Source organism: Diabrotica virgifera, chromosome 1 (genome assembly GCF_917563875.1).
Source record: "Diabrotica virgifera virgifera chromosome 1, PGI_DIABVI_V3a".
NCBI lineage: Eukaryota > Metazoa > Arthropoda > Insecta > Coleoptera > Chrysomelidae > Diabrotica > Diabrotica virgifera.
This window is the reverse complement of record NC_065443.1, coordinates 278,265,810-278,290,503: the sequence shown is the minus strand read 5'-3', so window position 1 is coordinate 278,290,503 and position 24,694 is coordinate 278,265,810. Positions and strand designations below refer to the sequence as shown.

Here is a 24,694-nt window from a genome sequence, read left to right as displayed (position 1 = left end):
TGCTGATTTTGAGTCTGAAATTATTGCCACATTCGTGCATGTTTGAGTTGCACACCATTTTAGTGCCTTTTCAATAGCAAAGGACTCGGCGGTAAAAATGGAACAATAATTTGAGATTCTGTACTTTTCAATATGATTTATGTTTGAAACAAAAAATGCCGAACCTGTGTTTAGCTCCGTTTTTGACCCATCTGTATATATTTTATACTTTCAAATCTTATAAACATAAGATGCCTTTTTAACATTTTGTCGACAAAATATAAATTTTTTATTTTTTTGCATAATCTTTAAACGTTAAAAAAAATAGTTATAAACAAATTAACGTTTCTCAGAAAGTTTTTATTATATTGTAATTTTAATAAATAGCTAAAATGCGCATTTCAAATATCTTGAAAATGAATGCTTTAAAACTTTTTTGCAACCATTTACAAAAAAGTTATGAAACAGCAAAGTAAACATACGATTACTACGGTGTTCATATATTTTTTTAATTCTTTCAAAGCGTAGAAGTGAGTATAATGTACAAGCTAATTATTTACAAAAAAATATCGATTATAAAATGAATGGTTATATTTTAATTAAAGATTATAAATATATTTTTTTGTAATTTACACGCGCGAAAGTAGAATAATACAGCACTGTAGCTGAAATTTTCACTCGGAGCGACGACCGGCCGCGCGAGACGTACACTTTTATAAATAATATATGCTGCGTGTCAGTCGCTTCGAGTGAACATTTTAGCTCCGACTCTGTATCAGGCCTACTTTTGCGCTAAAAATTACAAAAAAAAAGTATTTTTAATCTTTGATTAAAATATAACCATTGCACTAATTTTTGACATTCTTTGTGAGTAATTAGACTGTACCATAGACTTAAGCTTTGAAACAATTAAAACAAATTATAAACAACCGAGATTTCGTATATTTATTTTGCTGTTTCATAACTTTTTTGCAAATGGTTGGAAAAATTTTTTAAAGCATTCATTTTCAAGACCTATGAAATACGCATTTTAAGTATTTTATAAAATTAGAATATAATAAACAATTTCTGGGAAATGTTAATTTTTTTATAACAATTTTTTTTAAACATTTAAATAATATGCAAAAAAATGAAAAATTTATATTTTGTCGACAAAATATTAAATAGGCATCACACCTTTATAATCTTTCTAAGTTTGATCAATGTCTCATGATTATTTTGGTTGTTATTGCGACTGTAAATTTTTAATTAACAATTGAATTATTGCTAAAATATTCGTTTCATTTTCACCGGCTTCTGAATTTATAATCTATACCAAGAAAGCTTTTATTTCACCAAGCTATATAATTATTAATAAATAATTATTGGCCCAAAAAATTTATTTGAAAATTCGAGATTTTGTTGGGAAAACCCACATTTTCCGAGGAAAATTTTCGTCGGAGCAAATCGGAAAAAAAACATGCTTCTATGTAGAATTAAATTGGGGTGAATTTTTATTTGAGTGTTTTTGGTGTAAAGTTAAAATCGTCTGAGTTATAGAGCAATAATTGAAAAAAATACGATTTGTCGGCGCCATTTTCTTTATAAAAAAAGTAGCACACTATATGCGGACTTTGCATATATATATTAATAATATATAGGATCTTATAATTCGATTCCAGCAATAAAATTGCTGGTAAATAATCTATCTTTGTACTTTACTAATTAGACCAGCGTATTATAACTATTTTTTTTTAAATTTAAAGATTATGCAAAAAAAAGAAAAATTTATATTTTGTCGATAAAATATTAAATAAGCATCTCATCTTTATAATCTTTATAAGTTTGATCAATGTATCATGATTATTTTGGTTATTATTGCGATCGTAAATTGTTTATTAACAATTGAATTGTTGCTAAAATATTCGTTTAATTTTCACCGGCTTCTGGAATTACAATCTATACCAAGAAAGCTTTGATGTCACTAATTTATTTAATTATTGATTAATAATTACTTACCTAAAACTTTATTTGAAAATTAGAGTTTTTGTTACGAAAACCCGCATTTTCCGAGGAAAATTTTCGTCGGAGCAAATCGTGAAAAACTTATCTCTATGCAGAATTTAATTGCGGTGAATTTTTGTTTGAGTGTTTTTGTTGTAAAGTTAAAATCTTCGGAGTTATAGAGAAATAATTGAAAAAAATACGATTTGTCGGCGCCATTTTGTTTATAAAAAAAGTAGCACACTATCTGCGGACTTTGCATAACTATATTATTAATATATAGGATCTTATAATTCGATTCCAGCAATAAATTGCTGGTAAATAACTTTTCCATGAATTTTGCTAATTAGCCCAGAGTAATAATATCCGTCTCCATCGTGCAAGAATTGTGAACAAAAGATTACAGCATCACGGTATTGACAGAATGGAGTGGCCAGCACGGTCACCAGATATGAACTGCATAAAACATGTCTAGCCCGCTAGATCACGACAACTAAATGTGTTAGATACTCCTGTGAATACGCTTCAACAGTTAAATGAAGCTGAGTAGCACATACTTTGGATCAAAATTTATGAATGCATTAATTGAGAGTATACCTAATAGAATAAGAAAATTAATTCGTTCGGGAGGAGGTCAAAAAAAGAATTTAGTTATGTAGTATGTTAGTTTATTTTAATTAATTGTTTTTCTTGTTAAAATATTTTATTTTTGCTTTTGATTATTTATATTTCAAAAAATATATATTTTTGCTAACTATAACCCACGAAAAAATACTACGACGTCAACAAACTTTTAAAATATTTGAAATAATAATTATGATCCTTATCAATTGTTGAGCAGTGTATTTTGATGATACAATATATCGAATTTCTTTCAGAAATAACTACCTACGCACATACACATTTTTGTCGCTACCTCCTACATGTACTCAAAAGAAATGGGCCCCTGAAAGAACGGTGTGAGAAGAACCATACTAAATATTTTACACTCAAATATACATAATGTGTATTATACTTACGTAGTCTCCAATTTAGGTTTAAAATTTGGCAATTTCGTAGGGTACAGTTTTCTTCTTATACTCGACAATTCCTTGGCATGTTTAAGTCCATAAACGAGGCTGTGCCATGTCCCATAACTGACAGCAGGACCGGACGAATTTTTATCTTCGTTCCAGGTACTTATGTAAGTTACAGCTGAGTTGATAACGCCATCAAATTTGTCTTCCAAGTATAACAAACCCAGATCGCAGGGGATGCTGTCCAAGCCACATGCACTTACGATGTAAATACCTAAAACCAAAAGTTTTTACATGTTGTTCTGGAAACAACAAAATTAGCAAAGTATAAGATAGTGATATACAGTAAGAGTCACCGTACTAGACACATGGGTATATACCTAATTGCTATGCTTGTGGGCTAATCCGGTCCGTTCTCAGATGTGACTTTCATCCCTGTCATGTTACTGTCAAGAAACTATTCAAAATAAATATTGTTTTTTTATGCAAAAAATACATTAGTTAATAGTATTATTACTCTGTTTTAAAATAATTTTATTCAAACACCAAGAATAGTACAATACTTTAAAGTTTTTACAATTTTAACACAATGACAACTATAAACGTCAAAATTAAATCAGCTGTATTTAATACAGCTGATCTATTATTTGTCAACTTTCTATGTTAATATTCAGTTTCTATACATTTTCTGACGTTCTAAACGTCACTTGACATAAAAATAAACATTGCAACAAGTGAAGGGTCCAGGACTGTAATAGCTCAATGTTCCTATGTGTCTAGTACGGTGGCTCTTCTGTATCTAAAAGTATACGAATGTGACATGTATTTCATATTAAATAAGGAGAGTTAATCGTTTTTTCTGTATTTTTTCAACACTTGTCGTTTTGTCATGGAGTGTAGATCTTCGTGGCTGACTTTTTGCAATGGTTCATTGTAAAAGGCTATTCATCGTAGGCTACCCCCGTATTAATGTAGTCTCTTTTTGATGAAATTATATAATATGTCACTTTTTAGCAATTTCAGAACTTTGTGCAATAAAAACATATTTTATCTACTCTATCTCATATTATGTATACGTTTTTAGTTTGTGAAAACTGGCGTTATAGATAGCAGTGCGTGAAGGATTTAAAGTGTGCGTGAAGAAACAATGTATTTTAAATAGGATTTACTTTTTCGCACTGTTTTTTTGGCACACTTTCATATAATCAAGTATACTTAACTTTCGCGTTGTCATGGTTATGACATGTGAGCAATAAAGTACAACAAAAGTTTTTGACAGTTTTGTGGTTTGAAAGAAGTTAGAATTTTTAAATGTCAAAGTTCTAAGAATTGTAGAATAGAAATGAATTCCAGTGACGAAGAGTTACAGTTTTTTTATTTGTTTATCGTAGATAGAATATTGTATGAACTGTGCGTGAAGCATACTTCACGAACTGTTTCATAAATAACTATTTCATATTCGTTAATAATTGGTAATACATTCTTATTGAAAGTTAATCAGAAATACTGTAATTTTAACGTTAGCAAGGTGAAATTGACGCAAAACACCGCAATTATATTCAAGGCTAAAATGTAAGTTTATTTTCGATGAAAATTATGCATACTGCAACATTTTCTGTTAGTCCATATAAAAATTTAATAAGGTTTTTTACTTTTATCTTGAATATAATGTCAAATACTTTAATTTAAGCCGGAATAAAGGTCTCTGAGAGTCACGTGAACCTATTTTATGAAAATATTTGAAAATTTAGTTATAAAATCTGTAAAAGCAGAAATTTACCTAATGTAACGTTTTTTCCTTAAGCATATAAAAAACTTTGTATCATATACTTGAATACAAAAAATAAAATGATGTACAAAATACGATGTCTTGCAGTCTGGCCGACGATTCTTAAGTTCCTTTCGTCTTTATGAAAATCTAGCACGAATACAGTAGGAAAAATGAAAGAATACCCATGAACGAACATATAAAACACGCTGTATTTTCCTGTCACCGTGTCATACAAAAAATTGGACAGCGCAAGTACATGTAATATTTATTATTACATGTACTTGCGCTGGAAAATTTTCTTTGTGACACGGTGACAGAAAAATACAGCGTGTTTTATATGTTCATTCATGGGTATTCTTTCATTTTTCCGACTGTAGATAATATTATAATAGACAGCAGTAAAAAATAATGGAAGTACTAATTCCTAAATCTGAAAAACTAAAAATATCAACGTATGAAACTGTTTTCCTGTGACATGTCTAATTTACGTACATATTATGTTTATTAGCAATTCAGCCACAATTATTCGTGTAATGAATTCCTTGGATCCTTCGTTGCATAATAATTCTCAGCAACTAATATTTTTCTCCTCCGGTTATATGATACAAATATTCCAGTTTTCTTGTTTTTATACTGTTTATAATTTCTAACTCCTTATTTAAACGTCGTAGCAGTTCAACATTGGTAATCCTTTGAACCCACTAAATTTTCAATATTCTTCTGTAACACATTTCGAACACTTCTATTTTTCTTATGTGGTGTCTCTTCAATGTCCAAGCTTCCATTCCGTATAGTAATATAGAAAATATGTAGCATCTTAGAGCCCTCAATCTGAGAGACAACTGAAGGTCTTTGTTTGTAAGCATTGTCTTCATTTTTATAAATGCTTGCCTTGCAGTTTCAATTCGGACTTTAATTTCTTTGCTTTGGTTATTTTTGTCATCAATCCAGGTTCCCAGATATTTGTCTGTCTCTACTTTTCTATTTAGGTTTGCTCTATCATTAACCTTTTATTTCCATGTTGTGTTTTTGAGACAATCATAAATTTAGTTTTTTCTTGTTTATTTTTAGTCCATATCTAATGCAATAATCGTTAATTATATTTACCAATTCTTGTAACGATTCCATGGTGTCTGTCATTATAACGGTGTCATCAGAGAATCTTATGTTATTTACTATTCTTCCGTTTATAGAAATTCCATCACCTAGTTCTGCTATCGCTTCTTGAAATATGGCTTCACTGTACACGTTAAACAGTATTGGCGACAGAACACAGCCCTGTCTTACTCCTCTCTTTATATCAATATTCTCGCACTCTTGTTGTTCTATCTTTATATTGTCCTTTTGATTAGAATACAGATTGATGATAATTCGTAAATATTGTCTGTCTATATCTCTTGTTTTTCAATAATTCTATTAGTTTTTCATTTCGGGCTCTGTCGAATACTTTTTCGAATGTTGTTGTGATGTTATAAAAATATCACCATAAACCAAAATGGAAATAAATAATATTCAAGAAATCTTTATCTATTTTACGAAAAAAATTACAAGTTCTTACCTTTCTCACGAGCAAGTTCATTATACTCCAACTCAACAGTTTCAATAAACTGTGGTTCCCCACATACATCCACATAGTGAGTACCAGCCTCTACGCAAGCTTTTACGACAGGATATCCAAAGAATCTGAATGGACCACAACAGTTAATTACTACCTTTGCCCTTTTAGCCATCTTAACCAAAGAGTCATAATCCTTAACGTCAGCTACAATAATGGATATTTCTGATAGGTCGGCATCTAAAAATTAAAGAAAACGTTGAATGGGTTGCATATGTAACGGCATCATTTAATCACTTGTAACGCCGCCGACCTGAAGATGATCTGTATATTGTAGAGATCGAAACCGGTCGTCGAAGTAAATTAAATGATTGTGAGTAAGGCTGTGTTTACTTCAATTAAAGAAAACGTTTAAAATAAATACATATAAAAACTAATAGTATAATCTGTATTTTTCATTCGAAGTTTCATTTTAGACTGTGTTATTGTAGATGAATAGTATTATACCGTGAAAATTTCTTTGAACTAATGATCTACATCTTGGCATTTTTCCACTTTCCTTCCATTACGGGGTTTTATTTTCTTCTTCTTTTTGTGTAGACATGACTCTATATTATATTTTTTCACGTGATCAGACATCTCGTAACACGACAATTCGTAACCGGCAATTGCGACAGCGACACTTAGTAACGGCGACAAATCGTAACTATACAAATTCGTAACGTCCAAATTGAATTATTCTGTTTATTTTTGTTAACGTGGAAACTAACTGTTTTATGTTTATTAATTTAATGAATCAGTACCGACATAAACATGTTTAACACATTTTATATTTCGTGTCTCAGAATATATTAAGAGTCTTTAAACACAACATATATTTACATACATACATACAACCTTTAAACAATATTTTTAAAAGTTTATCCCTCTCATTGTTCCTTAAATTTGCATTTACCTAGGCAAAGGAATAATGAAGTAATTTGTGAAATCTTTAAGCCGACAACCGTCTCTAGACATTCCCAACTTTTTAAGTAAACATTTTGTAAAGGAAAGATTATAATTTTAAAAATGTTTATTCTGATACTGATTCGTTAAATTGATAAAGATAATTTCATTTATAACTGTAATAACAGTTAGTTTCCACGTTAACAAAAATAAACAGAAGAATTCAATTTGGACGTTACGAATTGTCCGTTATGAATTTGTATAGTTACGAACTGTCGCCGTTACGAAGTGTCGGCGTTACGAAGTGTCGGCGTTACGAACTGTCGCTGTTACGAATTGTCCGTTACCATTTGTCCGGTTACAAACTGTCGCGTTACGAGGTGTCATGGAACCATTTTTTCAACGTGCCTCCAATAAGTTGTAGATGGTTGTACTTCCCTCGTTTTCGTGGTCTTCCTAATCTTAAATTCTACTCTTCTGTTTCTTACCCAGTCATTAATGTTCTCCACCTTGCATCTCAGTCGTATATATGTACTTCTAGCTCTGTCCCATAGTGTCTTACCATCGATTTTTTGAAGGGTTTTCATCTCTGCTGTTTAGAGCAATATTTTTGTCCTCCTGTTTCAGGTCGTGTTTCTGCCGCGTATGTCATTATTGACCCGATTAATGTTTTGTAAATTCTGTCTTTCATTTCTTTTCCGATATTTTTATTTCACCATATTGTATCATTCAGGCAACCTCCGCCTCTGTTTGCTCGATTCAGTTGATCTTCAACTTGTTTCGAGCTTTCCGTAGCTAGATAGTGTGATGCTAGAATATTTAAACTCCATCACTTATTCTATTATGTGACCCTCCAGCTCTAAATTACATCTTATTGAATTTGCTGTTAACCATGCATTTTGTCTTTTTTGGGGAAATTAACATGTTAAATTTTTGGGCGGTTATATTAAATTGGTGGAGCATACGTTGTCAATCATCTCCTCTTTAAGAGATTAGTATTGCATCGTCTGCATAGCAGATTATTTTAAGTTGTTTTTCTCCCATTTGGTATCATTTTTTAGTTAAAAATCCACAAGGAAAAAGTTTTCCTGTAGTTGGCTGTATACCATGTATTTAATACAAAAAATAGTAAAATCCTTTATAAAAGGTATATATTTAAAATCCCTAAAAAGGGCTACATCACAATCACATAACTAGTTTTCGATTGGTTTACCAATCATCATCAGTGCTTATCTAAAATGAATATAACCTGGTAAAATAATGCAAAGATTTTGAAATTTTGACTACGGTTAAGAAAAGTTGTAGGTTATACTCACGTGAAGTTTACATGCTAACCACCAAGATATAATTTTACAAAAATATGAGGGTCAAAGCCCTGTAAAAGTAATCCGTCAAGGGAACATCACTGTGGTTTGACTTGTTCACATGGTGAAAGTATATCATCCACAGACATCCATATTATATAAATTTTCATCTACATACAACCCACCACCATATTTCTACATAATGATGATTCTCACCCTACCTATTCAATCTATCATTACCAACATATAACACTCATCTATAGTAAAACCAAATCAAAAGTCTAATTTTCTTTCTGGGTCCCGTTCATGTTCCTTTCTCACTAATTTCCTCACAGACATTTCATACCCCCCAGCTCCTACTGTCATCATCTTATGACGGTTTTGGTTTTTGGACTCTTAGGGATACGGGCAGCCTGCGAGGTCTTTAGGAATTAGTGGCCTAAGTTTGAGCTTGTGCTTTCTTAATGATACATCCCCCTAGATTATTTAAGACATTTTTACACTATGTCACCCCCATTGTGACCTCTTTTTTAAACTTACACAAATTTCAACAGCTACCAATAAGTTAAATAAACTCGATAACTTTAAATCGACACAAAATTGCTTTTTTAAATCTTAGGTCTCTTGACAACAAGATTTGATTACTGACTTTAGTTCTCGAATACTAACATTTGTGTAATATGGTTTGCTTAGGGAGCGTTCAAGTATTACGTAACGCAATTTTTGAAGATTTTTGACCCCCCTCCCCCCCATGTAACGCATCGTAACGTTTTTCTGTACCCCTCCCCCTACCTAAACGTTACGTAACACCCAAGTGGCCATTTGAGGTTGCGAAAAGTACCGGAAACTCGGTAAAAGAACTTTGTTATTATTTTAATCGCATTTGAGGTAATAATAAAAACTTACAATCATCATTCAGCCTTAAATGTCCACTGCTGAACATAGGCCTTCTCCCCTCGTTTCCAACCACGTCTATCCTGCGCCGCTCTCATCCAGATTTTATTTAGCTTTCTTAAGTCGTCAGTCCATCTTGTAGGCGGTCGACCGACGTTTCTCTTGTCTTCTCTTGACCTCCATTCCAATAACCTTTTTGTCCATCGCCCATCTGTCATTCTGGCAATGTGTCCTGCCCATCTCCACTTCAACCTGGCTAGCCTTTCGATGACGTCAGTCACCTTTGTTCTTCTCCTAATTTCATCGTTTTTGATTTTGTCTTATTATTCCTAACATTGACCGCTCCATTCTTCTCTGAGCGACTCTTAGTTTGGTAGCCGAGGCTTTAGTTAAGGTAAGTGTTTCTGATCCGTACGTCAAGACTGGGAGGACGCACTAATCAAATACCTTTCTCTTTAGGCATGTGGGCAACTCACTTTTAAAAGTTTCTCTCAGTTTTCCAAATGCTGCCCACCCAAGAACGATTCTTCTATTCAGTTCATGAGTCTGGTTCCCCAGACACGGACACCCGATTTGGGCGTCGAAACGTTAATAAAATTATTTTTTTCAATTTAATTGTGGCTTATTTCCCATATAAATAGTTAATCATAAATAGGAAGATTGGAGGAAATAGCTTCAGAACAACAAGAAGATTGAGTGCATTTTAGCATCTTAGTCAATAACGGAAGGTGGCTGATTGGCAAGATAACTAATTACTGTTACAGTATCTTGCCAAAAAAAGCTAGCATGAGCTGTATACCCTTTGTATCCTCCTTCTGCGTACAGGCATCGAACTAATTCTTCCTTCAATCAGCATCTTGACTTTTAATACGAATTCGCCTATTACTTCTTAGTAAACGGGTAAATCAAAGAATACAAACACTTTTGTTCGACTGAAGCGTTTGAGTTCTTTAAAATCATATGCCTGCATGGTTTTGGTAAAGACATAAGATCACAACAAACAAGACAAAATAAGCAAAGAAAATTCATAATAAGTAATAATGAACGATTGCATACAGCACATTCCTTTCGAAAGTATTTCGAATTAAAAATATAGAGCAATTAGAATTATTCAAGTCAACTGTTGATATACAGGAGGAGTGTATAATACAATGACGAGCTAAAAAGGAATTTATATTGTTGTATCTCACATCCTATATCATCTGCCAAGTATAAATTCACATGTCTTCCTGCATAACTTAACATATCCAGATGCATCTGGCTATGCTTAACATAACCAGAAAAGATTCGATTTATTGTTATTAAATAGGGATGAAAAGGAAAGTAGTACCAAATAGCCATTTTTATATTTTCAAAACGAATACAGATATCAATACAGTTTTCAACGTCGTTTTACTTCGTTAAAATGAGAAAAACTGCACCTTTCCTTTTTAATTTTTATAACAAAATGAAGAAAAGTTAATAGATACTGCAGTAAAGGCATTAAACATTACACATTAATACTATGTGTATTTTAAAAATCTCGAATAAACACCAATTTTAAAGGTATTCCCCACATTCAGTTAGCATATCCCAAACTTGCTCGATGGGATTCAAGTCAGGAGATTGAATAGGCCAGGGCAATAACTGAATATTGTTCTGCTCTAAAAAATTTCTGACGATTCTTGCGGACAATGTGGACAATCCAACATGTGGACGTGCATTGTCGTGCAGCAGCATAAAATTTTCTTCGAATTGTGCAGCATATAGGTTCAAGAATATGATCTCGATATTCATTTGCTGTTAAAAATCCTTCAATATGAACGAGATCAGTTCGAAAACTTACTGAAACTCCAGCCCAAACGATCAAAGTTTCTCTTTGATATCAATCTGTCAACTTCTTGAACGGTTTACATCGAGATGCATTGCCAGGTGTTCGCCACACCCTCGATCTTCGCGAATAGGGTTGTAAACCAAACCTGGATTCATCGCTGAAAATAATGTTTGCCTATTCTCGTTCTTGCCAAAGGGCCTAGCCGGGTAAGATGATGAAAACTGCCCCCAACTCGATTCGAATTCCATATAGGTCACCGTTTAGCATATATAGTGAAACTCACTTTCTGAAATTTTTAGCCCCCTAAGTGGTCATGTGACCCACCTAGAGATTAAGTAGGATTTTTATGTTTTTATTTTTTTATCTCAGCCGCATCAAGAACTAGCGAAAAACTTTAAATAAAAAAGTTGTAAGCTTTAAAAAGTTTTGTCCGAATTTTTTTTTTTATTTTTGTCGGGAAATTTAAATTTTAGAACGATTTTAAAATTTTAAATGAGTATAAAAAAATAACTAAGACATTCGTTTTCACGAAAAAAATATATAACGTGTATTTTTGCATAATGTTTCACCCTGAATTTTTTCAAATTTTTAAAATTGAAAACCGCATTTTTCGTTTTTTTTTTGTTTTTTGATACAATTTTATACATATTTTTCAAAAAAGGTAAAGGACGTTGTCAAGATACAGGGCGTTGAAGAAAACAAAATTTTACACATTTCTTACTATTATGTCGAAACTACTGGTAACATTGTAATAAAATTTGGCGAGTTTTAAGAGGTAGTTGTTGTGCATATTTTGACATACATACAACTAAGAACTTTATATTTATCATTGGCGCGCATAGGGGTAATGGTCTGAACTTTTTAAAGAAAAAAGATAGTACGCCACAGACATATTTCAAATTAACAATCGTTTTTGAATTCCTCGTTCAATTTATGATAAAAAATCTATCTTCCTATTTTTTCATACGACGCGCCATTTTTATTCAAAAAATAAAACATCTTAACCTTTACAAAGTATTCGAACTTCTAGTAGTTTCTACATCTACATAAACTCGTACATCCATTATAAAAACTAATTCGAATACTTTGGAAGCGTTAAGATATTTTATTTTTTGCAGCAAAACGGCGCGTCGTATGAAAAAATAAGAAGATTTTTATCGCAAATTGAACGAGGAATTCAAAAATGATTAAATATGTCAGTGGCGTACTATCTTTTTTTCTTTGAAACGTTCAGACCATTACCCCTATGCGCGCCAATGATGAATATCAAATCCTTAATTGTATGTCAAAACATGTACAATAACTACCTCTTAAAACCAGCCAAGTTTTATTACAATGTTGCCAGTAGTTTCGGTAAAATCGTAAAAAATCTGTAAAATTTTGTTCTTTTCAACGCCCTGTATCTTGAAAATGGATGGCGTTACAAAAAATTTTTATTAAGCAAACCCCAATTATTTTTCAGTGTTTTACCTATTCTAGTAAAGGTGTTACCTTTTTTGAAAAATATGTATAAAATTATATCAAAAAACGAAAAAAAAAAACGAAAAAATGCGGTTTTTTATTTTTAAAGGTGCGTTTCACCAATTTTAAAAATTTGAAAAAATTCAGGGTGAAACATTATGCAAAAATACACGTTATATATTTTTTTTCGTGAAAACGAATGTCTTAGTTATTATTTATACTCATTTAAAATTTTAAAATCGTTCTAAAATCTAAATTTCCCGCCAAAAATTAAAAAAACCCTACTTAAGGTCTAGGTGGGTCACATGACCACTTAGGGGGCTAAAAATTTCAGAAAGTGAGTTTCACTATATATGCTAAACGGTGACCTATATGGAATTCGAATCGAGTTGGGGGCAGTTTTCATCATCTTACCCGGCTAGGCCCTTTGATGTTGCTCGGCCCATTCTAATTTCTTTGTGCGATTCCCACGAGATAATAATGGAACTCTAATGGGACGTCTAGCGTGAAGATTACCCTCATGGCCTCATGCAACATATTCCTTACAATTTGAGCAGAAACATTAACGCCATGAATGTTTTGAAGCTCACTTTTTAGCTGGCTAGCAGTAACATTGGGGTTCCTTAATTCCTAAAGGAGCACAAACCTGTCATGTACCGGTTGTGTTGTTCTTGTTGGATCAATGTGTCTTTCCCTTACAACACCAGCCTCTTGAAAACGCTGCCATAACCGCCCTACAGTACTTTTGGTAGCATGCACAGCTTCTGCCACGTCGCGAGTATTCATACCACCCTGTATCATACCAATAGCTTGTAGCTGTATTTCGCGATCAAGATGATTTCTTTAGATATTAACTTAGTTAAAACCACAATAATAACAAATTCGAACTACATTTGTAGCAAAAATTGTACTATTGTGTATGTACTAAATTTTTAAGTTGAGTAGATAAACTTCAAAATATTTACCTTTTATTAAGATCAACAAAAACACCAACCGATATAGTAAATTGTGATAAGATTGTCCAACCAACAATAAACAAATTTTATTTTAACAGGAAAGTATTGCTTGTTGAAAGTAAACTTTCATTTCTTGTTCCCTAGGCCCTAGACCATTTTGATGTGTTGTAATACAGGTTATACACCGCATCCCTAGGTAGACTGCAAGCTATAGCAGAAACGCGACGGTAGATCGCATACTATAGTGGCACCAAAGTCGATACAAAATAAAAAATATATACAGGGTGTTTGGTAAAGAATGGGCCATAGCTTATCCTTAGATTCCTGAGATTAAAATAGGTCGATTTAAGCTAACATACCTGCCTTAGTAGAAAGTTGATAATAACCAAAATACAGGGTGTCAAAGTTAAACTTTTATTTTATTTATTTTTGATTATTTCATGACTGACATGGGATAACAACGCGAGATTTGGTAAATGGGAGTTTTTTGGGACGAGAAACCTAAATTCCCCACCAAAAATTATATATTACCCAGAATTCGCCACATACGTCTTTCAGCGCTCGTTTAATATGTTCAATTTTTTTTATCCCAAACTCTACATAATTTTGAGATCAAAACTTGTATTCCTCTATTATTTTTACTCAAAAAAGGTACATTACATTCATCTCACTAAACTCAACCGTTTTCGAGATAAACGCATTTTAAATCTACGATGCAAAATTTAATTTTTTTATTGTAGTTACTAAAAACCATTTGACATATCCTTGTCATATTTGGCAGCAAGTGTAGGTACTGTACACCCTACTAAATTATGGTAGGGGAGCCCAAGCGGGGATTTTTGCAGTTACTCGAGCGCATCAGATTATCATATGGGGTGAAACCTGGTACTCTGCAGATGTACCTCTACTACAAATTGGCTCTTAACACAGGGAAGTTCGTTAAGGGGGGCTCGAAAAAAAATATATCCTTAAAAATACTCGAAATTTTCAGATTAAGATAAGGTAAGTTAAGTACATGCAAAAGAGTGTATATTTCAAAAATCTGACGATTTGATTTCAAAAATCTTGAGTAAGGAAATGGGTAAGTCAAAAAGTTTCACAAAGAAAAAGCGAATATTTCGCGAATTGGACGTCAGATCGAAAAACTAAAAAATACGTCTTCAATATTTTTTAAAAATCTATCGAATGGTACTAAACATGACCCCCACGGAGAGAGGTGGGGGTAAATTTTAAATTTTAAATACAAACCCCGCGATATTTCGCAAAATGAACATCAGATCGAAAAACTGCAAAATACACTTTCAAAATGTTTTTGAAAAATCTATCGAATGGTACCAAACACGACCCTCCACGGAGGTGGGGTGGGGGGTTACTTTAAAATCTTAAATGGACCCCCAAATTTTTATTGCAGATTTGGATTCTTTACGTAAAAATAAGCAATTTTATTCGAGACATTTTTTCGAATTATGGATAGATGGCGCTATAATCGGAAAAAACGATTGTTGGAAATGGAAAATTAAAATAAAAAATGGAAAGTCCCCACTAAAAGGGAAAATTTTACTTAACTTTTCTTGGTTTTAGGACCTAATAATCACAACCCAATAAGTCCCCATAACGCTCGAGTGACTGCAAATTTAGCATACTTTGCTCCCCTACCATTATGTTACACAAACGTTTCTGGCTACTACCAGTGGCGTACGACGGGGGAAAGTGAATGGTTGACCCTTCCCAAACCGCCACTGGCGGAATTGCTATTTTAGTGGAATTTTTCGATTCTCTAATACCCTCTATGTAAACAATATAGTCTTCATTCGTAACGATAATGTCATTAGTTTTCGAGATATTTGAAGTTACAAACGAAGGGGCGTAATACATTAATCAAAATAACTGTGCCGTTTCATTTTTAACTTCAGATATCTCGAAAACTAATGACTTTATCGTTACGAAAGAAGAGTACATTATTTACATACAAGGTATTGAAGAATCTGAAAATTATACTAAAATAGCAGTTCCGTCAGTGGCGTAGAATTTGGGAAGGGTCAAACATTCACTTTCCCCTGTCGGCCTCTGGTAGTAGCCAGAAACGACTATTTTACATAATTTAGTAGGGTATACGCCACTTTCTGCCAAGTATGATAAGGATAATATGTCAAATATTTTTAAAGTACCGGGTACAAATAATAGTTCTTAAAGTTTTAAATAAAAAATAAATTATTTAAAAAAATATAATACTTTAAAACTATTTGACATATCCGTGTCATAATTTGGCAGAAAGTGTAGGTGCTGTAGACCCTACTAAATTATGTTAGATAATAATCGTTTCTGGCTACTACCAGAGGCGTACGACAGGGAAAAGTGAATGGTTGACCCTTCCCAAATTCTACGCCACTGACGGAACTGCTATTTTAGCATAATTTTTAGATTCTTTAATACATTGTATGTAAATAATGTACTCTTCATTCGTAACGATAAAGTCATTAGTTTTCGAGATATCTGAAGTTAAAAATGAAACGGCACAGTTATTTTGATTAATGTATTACGACCCTTCGTTTTTAACTTCAAATATCTCGAAAACGAATAACTTTATCGTTACGACTGAAGACTGTATTGTTTACATAGAGCGTAAAGTAGAGAAAGACTGCACTACAATAGCAATTCCGCCAGTGGCGTAGGATTTGGGAAGGGTCAACCGTTCACTTTCCCCCATCGTACGCCACTGGTAGTAACCAGAAACGTTTGTGTTACATAATTTAGTAGGGTGTACAGTACTTACCCTTGCTGCCGAATATGACAAGGATATGTCAAATGGTTTTTAGTAACTACATATAATAAAATGCAAAAAATTGAATTTTACATCGTAAGATTTAAAATGCGTTTATCTCGTAAACGGTTGAGTTTAGTGAGATGAATGTGGTACTTTTTCAAGTAAAAATAATAGGGGAATAAAAGTTTTGGTCACAAAATTATGTAGAGTGGGGGATAAAAAAATTGAACGTATTAAATGAGCGCTGAAACACGTATGTGACGCCCTCTGGGTAATAATAATTTTTGGTGGGGTATTTAGGTTTCTCGTCACAAAAAAGCAACATTTGCCAAATTTCATTGTTGTTATCCCATGTCTGTCAGGAAATATTCAAAAATAAATAAAATAATAAGTTTACCTTTGACTATTTCGGTTATTATAAACTTTCGTACTAAGGTAGGTTAGCTTAAATCGACCTATTTTAACTTCAGGAATCTAAGGTTACGCTATGGCACATTCTTTACCAAACCTAAACACCCTATATAAAAAGTAAAATAAAAAATATAATAATACATACTACGGAAATTAGAGAAAGTCAAGTTTCAATCCGGGTTAAAGCGACATTAGAAAAACAATGTATTATATGCAAAACATTTCTATACATAACAAAATAGTAAACTTACCAACTTTCTTTCCCATTTTTTCGAGAGCTTCCTTGAGTCTTTCCTCTGAACGTCCAGCAACACCCCATGCCATATTTCTTCCATTTTCTTTAGCGAATTTGTATACATAGGGAATACAGTGTAAACCAGTAAAACCAGTGGCCCCAAATATCAAAAAATCTAATCTTCCTTCGGCCATCCTTTTACTATAAATAAATGAATGAAATTAAAGAAAAATATTTGTAGCACATAAATTTTTTATATAAAATTGCTCTATAAAATAACTCCTTTATACGTAAGTCTAATTCCAAATGTCTTTGCCAAGAAATGAGTTAAAATAACCTTCACATCAATGAGAAACCCAATTAAGTATTCATATTTATATATTATTAGATAAACAGCTGTTGTTAAAAATAAATATCATTATCACAATAAACAACTTGTTGATTTATGTACAGGATAAGTCGTAAAAAAATTTTCCCATTGTAATAGGGAGCTTGCATAAAATTTTAAATTCGAAAAAAATGCTATAAATAGCAACAGAACATAATTTAAAATATATTATTTCAAAGAAAATAAACGTGGTTTTGTGTTTCGTTTGGCCCCTAATAGTGTTGGAAAATTCTCGAGAATGAAAAATCGGAGAATATTCTCGAGAATATTCTCGATATGGAGAATTTTCTGAGAATGAACCCCATGACGCACTTAAGAATATTGTTGAAGATGAAAAATAGGGTTTTAAAAATCATGATATTATATACAAAATTATGAGACGAAACAACAGTGTTCTTTGTATATAAAAAATACAAAAACAACAGAAAACACAAAATTTCTTTGATAAAAAAATGAAATTTTGTTCTTAACAGCAAATAATCGATGTGGTATGATAAAAGATGAGACTTCAGATTCAGAATCTATTTCTATCATTAGCTCATCCTAGTCATCTACAATCTGCATTTCAATGTACTGATGAGTTGTATGATTCTGTTTTTCACGAGTGGCCAGCTCAGTCATGGATTGGTCTACGTCTAACAATTTTAAATTGTGAGCAATAAAAGTTGCCGTTCAGCAGTGAGCCGGTTTCTTTTAGAGGAGCGGATAGAAAAAACCATAAGTACTGAAACTTCTTTCAGTCGCTGAACTGGATGAAAGCATGCTTAATAATATATCAACTACTGTTTTAGTTAATTTTGTTCCGAAACATGTACCTCTTCACCATATGATTAAGTCTAGTTTTTCAATTGATTTTACAACGTATGGTTAGTGATGTTAGAAGAGAATACATATTCTCAAGAGAATATTCTCGAGAACTAGAATATTCTCGGCAAAATTTTTCTATATTTTCAAAAACCGAAACAAAAATAAAAACTAGATACGGATCAAATTATTATAATTTAAAAAATATGTAGGTATATTGTTTCTGCCAATCCCATGAACCACTAGCAAGGGTGTTGACAGTGTCAATATTTATTGGGTCTATTGAATAAAAAGAAGTATTTGCTTTTACTTCCTCGTATTTAAGTATTTACTTAATAGTAATTAAATAAAGCATTTGGTGCAATGTTAACGTGTAAATATTTAGAATTGTGTTCATTTAAGCAGAGAAGCACAAGCTGAGGAAACTCAGTTTGTAGATAATTTAGCAACTTTAAAATATGGTGGTGAGTCGGCTGAAATAATGGCAGATTTGGCACTTTATCGGTCTAGGGAGGGATTTTTTGGAAAACCATACGTTGTAAAATCAATTGAAAAACTAGACTTAATCATATGGTGAAGAGGTACATGTTTCGGAACAAAATTAACTAAAATAGTAGTTGATATATTATTAAGCATGCATCCAGTGCAGCGACTGAAAGAAGTTTCAGTACATACTTAGGGTTTTTTTATCCACTCCTCTAAAAGAAACCGACTCACTGCTGAACGGGCTCGTAAGGTAACTTTTATTGCTTACAATTTAAAATTGTTAGACGTAGACCAATCCATGACTGAGCTGGCCACTCGTGAAAAACAAAATCCCACAACTCATCAGTACATTGAAATGCAGATTGTAGATGACTAGGATGAGCTAATGATAGAAATAGATTCTGAATCTGAGGTCTCATCTTTTATCATACCACATCGATTATTCGCTGTTAAGAAGAAAATTTCATTTTTTTATCAAAGAAATTTTGTGTTTTCTGTTGTTTTTGTATTTTTTTATATACAAAGAACACTGTTGTTTCGTCTCATAATTTTGTATATAATATCATGATTTTTAAAACCCTATTTTTCATCTTCAACAATATTCTTAAGTGCGTCATGGGGTTCATTCTCAGAAAATTCTCCATATCGAGAATATTCTCGAGAATATTCTCCGATTTTTCATTCTCGAGAATTTTCCAACACTACGTATGGTTTTCCAAAAAATCCCTCTTTAGACCGATAAAGTGCCAAATCTGCCATTATTTCAGCCGACTCATCACCATATTTTAAAGTTGCTAAATTATCTACAAACTCAATTTCCTCAACTTGTTCTTCTCTGCTTCAATGAATACCATTCTAAATATTTGCACGTTAATATTGCACCAAAACAATAAATATTGACACTGTCAACACCCTTGCTAGTGGTTCATTAGATTGGCAAAAATAATATAGGTCTGGATCCCGCGTATGAAAAAAAAGTTGATTAATAGCAAGCTGAAAATTTGTTAATAGCTTAAGGGTGTCTAGTCGGATAAACTTTGATATATGGGAACACTGGAACAGGGACAGTTTTAATTGTGGAACAGGTTAAACATTTGGAACGGCCAGACCACGAAAACGGCACATTTATTTTGTCCGACAGAATAGACTTAAACTCTCCGAACAGAGATTAAACTCTCATACAAAAATCAGACTGCTATTTATCACCTGTCATAATTCCTGTCATTTGACATATTCTATATGTTCCACTCATTAAAACGCCCATTTGGTGATAAATAGCAGTCTGATTTTTGCATGAGAGTTTAATCTCTGTTCGGAGAGTTTAAGTCTGTTCTGTCCGACAAAATACATGTGCCGTTTTCGAGGTCTGACCGTTCCAAATGTTTAACCTGTTCCACAATTAAAACTTCCCCTGTTCCAGTGTTCCCATATATCAAAGTTTGTCCGACTAGACACCGTTAAGCTATTAACAAATTTTCAGTTTGCTATTAATCAACTTTTTTTTCATACGCGGGATCCAGACCTAATATACCTACATATTTTTTACATTATAATAATTTGACCCGTATCTAGTTTTTATTTTTGTTTCGGTTTTTGAAAATATAGAAAAATTTTATAAATGTATAAAGACGATTAAAATCGAGAGAAAATTCAAATTATAACAGCCAGCATTGCAAAAAAGGCGCTCTCATTGGTCGTGACGTTATATCATTATAATTTGTAATTCATTACGTTCGATATTCTTTTACTCATTACGTTTACTTGTAAAATAATTATTTTATGGTGTATCTCAGTTTTATAAATTTTTAAATTAGGGGAGTGCATATAGATTTTTAGTTCGGAAAAAATCAAACAAGATAGAACTTTTTGTAATTTCATTAAGAAATGTTTAATAAACAACATATCAAAAAGTTCTACTCGAGAAGTGGGTGCTTCATTTTTTTATTAAACAAATGAACTACGAAATTAGATGTTTTTTTAAATAACTCCGAAAATTTAAATTTTTGAAAAAAACTGACGGCCTTTGAAAAATTCAGAAAATTTTACAAAAAAAACTTTACAAAGATTTTTCTAAAATTAAATCTGTAGCTTCTATAATTTTTTATTTATAACGCTAAAGTCACCCTTCTCACAAACATTGGCGCACTGTAAACTAGCGTACGGCGAAGCGCATGGTTAAGTTATTTTAATGTTACCCGTTGTCCTAGGTGAGCGACAAACGCGACAACGCGACACGACGCGACGCGACGCGACGCGACGCGAAAATATCAAGTAATGGTTGTATTTGTGTGTGGCCTAGGTTTTCAGGTTAATCAGTCTACGACAAGACGCGACGAAGTGCGAATTTGTTTTGTTCGCGATTGTTCGCGACGAGACACGACGCAGTGTCAGTGTCAAGCTTGCAGTGTCAAGTGCAAGTTGCTTTTTTCAATTCAAATTATGCTACTCAATAGTTTATTAAATAAATAAAAACTAATATGTATAGTACCAGTGTTTTTTCATTAACTTACTTTTTAAAGCCAGTAACAGCGTCTTCTCAATAGAAATTGGTTTTTGAAAATTACTTATTGACAGTTGAATATGTACTGGGTTTAACAACTGCAATAATATAATCGAAAGTGCACGGTAATAAGCCACAATATATTTTAAACCGACGTGGATTATTTATTAATTTCGAATATAAATGATGAAACTCTCCAAATTTATTTCGCTCTAAATATATGATATTTGTTGTCTTTCTTCTTCGTTTATAAAATTTTTTAAAGCTAAGTATTTAATATGAATTTCCCAGCAAAACTGCCGTATACTTCCCCATACTTAAGATTAGGAATGAATTGACATCGTCACCTTTGTGCTGGTTTGAGTGATGGAAAGCGACGCGATGCGACGCTACATAAGCCACACGTCGCGTGAATTACTGGTCGCATCGCATCGCATCGCGTCGCGTCGTTTTCCGTCGCTCACCTAGGACAACGGGTAATTCTTTAACTAATCGATCAAATAAAATTTTACAAATTGAACATGAAAGCAGAATAATTAGGCTATCTTAGAGTTATAATAAAAAAACAAAATGTATGGGCATAAGTACGGTGTGGGCTGAAAGTGAGACTTACATGAATTTTGTTTAAAAATGATTTAAAAATGTGTAACTAATACAATTTTTCTTATAAAACTCTCAATTTTGCACAACTTACCTTTTAATCATCTAACTAAACGATGCTTTATTCAAAAAAAATCTCCAAAATTTAATTCAAATGATACGACGACGTCTCAAAAAATGCAATTTTTGAAAACTTCATAGTTTCACAGAATTAACACCACTTTAAGACGGTATTACTCAATTTTCAACAGATCTATTACAGTTTTTAAGTGTTTTTTTAAAGCTCAGGATATAGTCTTTAAAATGCACTAAATTATTTTACTTTAGAAATGAAATAAACTATTTCTTTTGGAGAAAATTAAGAAAGATAACAAAAATGTAATACAAAAACCGAAAATTACCGTCTGCGTAACTGGGAACATATTGATAACTTTTTTATTATCAGTCTTACGAAAAAAAGTTATTCTTTATAAAATACTTTGCATCGTATATAATATAAGATGCAGTCATCAAATATAAAATTTTATTAATTTTATACGAGGTAGGTATGTCAAAAAATATGAATTTCACTCGAGAGTAAAGTACCTTTATATTTCACAATATCGAAAATTGTTATAAAGGAAAGTTGGTTGGAATTAAAAAATATGTTTCAGTGTTCAACTACATCCTTCTAATTAAAATATTGTGAATAATAAAGGCACTTGACTCTTAAGAAAAATTCATATTTTTTATTGACCTCGTATAAAACTGAAAAAGTTTGACATCTGATGGTTGTATCATAGATTGTAGACCAGGTAGAGCATTTTATGGAGAATAACTTTTTTGCGTAAAATTAATAATAAAACAGTTACAATTTGTAATAAAATGATGATGAGTATCCGTAATTTGAGAAAAAAATTGAATTTTTTTTTTCGGTTAGAATAATATAATTGTATATTAAGACATAGTTTTTAATTTCAAACAACTTTTCATAATAGCATTTCTTGATATTCTGGAATAAAAAGGTATACTTTACTCTTTAAAAAATTCATATTTTTGACATCGCTCGTATAAAATTGATAAAATTTGATATCTGGTGGTTGAGTTTTAGATTTTTGACTATCCAGAATATTTTATGAAGAATAACTTTTTTTCGTAAAATTGATAATAAAAAAGTTTTCCATGTGGTTCCTAGCTACGCAAACATACTGTATAAGAGCTTCTGTATAAGAATTTTCAAATTGTAATGCCATATTCGGATTCAGCATAACCAAAAACAAAATAGAAACATATTTGATCAAAGTAAAATGATGAATTCAACGATATTTTTAAAATTATTTATACAAAACAATTGTTATTGTTTAAACAATTAATAAACAATTAGCGGCCACACCTGCGAGTAGAACTTTTTATTTTAACATGTATATAAACTAACAAAAAAAGTTTTAGGAAAATATACCTAAGCTTGTTTGAATTATTCCGAAACAATGCATGTTTTCGTTCTAATATTTGCTGTGGAAATCTTATTTTTACACAAAGCAGAACAATATTGTGTAATAAAAAAATGTGCAAGTTCCCTATTGTGTGTTCCGAAGCCAAAAATAATACAATGCTCGTTTCTGAGTTACAGGGTGGTAAACTTGTAAAATTAACTATATTTTGGTTCATGAAGCAGTATCTTTCTATAATATGGTATTTTAAAGATTGAGGAACAGATATTTTTAATGATAAAATAGTATCTATATGTGAGGAGTTCGATCCTGATTTAGTGATGAGCAAAACAAGAACAAGACCAAGACCAGGCTAGTCTTGGTCTTGTTCTTGCAAGCTTGGTCTTGGTCTTGCAGCTAAAAGGCAGTCTTGGTCTTGCACTAGCCGGTCTTGTTCTTGGTCTTGCTGCACGAGTCTTGCTGTTCTTGCTTTTTTGAAGTTATACTTCTTTAGGCGCGATTGAGATTGAGGGTGAATTTATATTAATCTGCGCGCATGCGCACACCGACAGTATGGTATTAGTCGTTATACAGGCTCTGATTGGGTGTTGAAATGATCTGTCAATAATAAATAATTGTTTAATATGAAGGTAAACAAATGTATACCTAATATATTAGTTTTATTGTTGTGAGGACAAAAACAAAAAAGTTTATAATTGTAGTGACATTTAAATAGTTTTTAAAAGCAACAGGTACGTAATAATTGTAAATGTATCATACGTACCTACCTATTTAAACCTACCAAAATACATAGTATGTAATACTTTTATTTACATAATTTGATTACCATCAAAATTTCTATCAATGTTCACCTAATATATTGTTTTCTTACTCTATGTTTTGTTGTATTTTTTCAATTCTAAATCATTTCAATTCAAAATCAAAATAATTTAATTTAATTCAAAAATGTCAAAAGCTTAATCCGTTTAGTTAGTCGATCTTCGCACATAATGGGTCTATTGAATAAAAAAAGTCTTTGCTTTTACTTCCTCGCATTTAAGTATTTACTTAATAGTATTTGAATAAAGCATTAAAGAAATGACTTTATTCAATTAGTATTAAGTAAAGACTTAAATACTTGTAAGTAAAAGCAAATACTTCTTTTTATTCAATAGACCCAATGACACATTGCCTCCGTGGCGAAGTGTTTAAGGCGAATGAACCCCAATATACCAACCGCGCTGATAGCTGGTTCGAATCCCAATAAAAACTTTTATTTTTTTATTTTCTTTTTATACATTTTATGATTGTAAGTATATTTATTATATAATTTTATTTTCAGAAAATACGTATTTAGTTAAAAAAATTTCCGACAATTAATGTTCAGAAATCATTTGTGGCATTTATATTGTGTTTGTGT

At 31.9% G+C, this 24,694-nt stretch overlaps 1 protein-coding gene across 2 annotated transcripts in view; it reads right to left on the bottom strand.

Annotated features, from left to right (window-relative positions):
- Positions 1–24,694, bottom strand: part of LOC114327600 (saccharopine dehydrogenase-like oxidoreductase) — a 76,843-nt gene that overhangs the window by 28,123 nt on the left and 24,026 nt on the right. For both annotated transcript variants that reach the window (XR_007695971.1, XM_028276268.2), the window contains exons 2-4: positions 17,104–17,288; positions 6,308–6,544; positions 2,982–3,252 (exon numbers count right to left, since the gene is read on the bottom strand). Coding sequence is in view for 1 of the 2 variants with exons in the window: in XM_028276268.2 (XP_028132069.2) it covers positions 2,982–3,252; positions 6,308–6,544; positions 17,104–17,281 (686 nt within the window). In the remaining variant the exon portion in view is untranslated. The remainder of the gene's footprint in view (positions 1–2,981; positions 3,253–6,307; positions 6,545–17,103; positions 17,289–24,694) is intronic.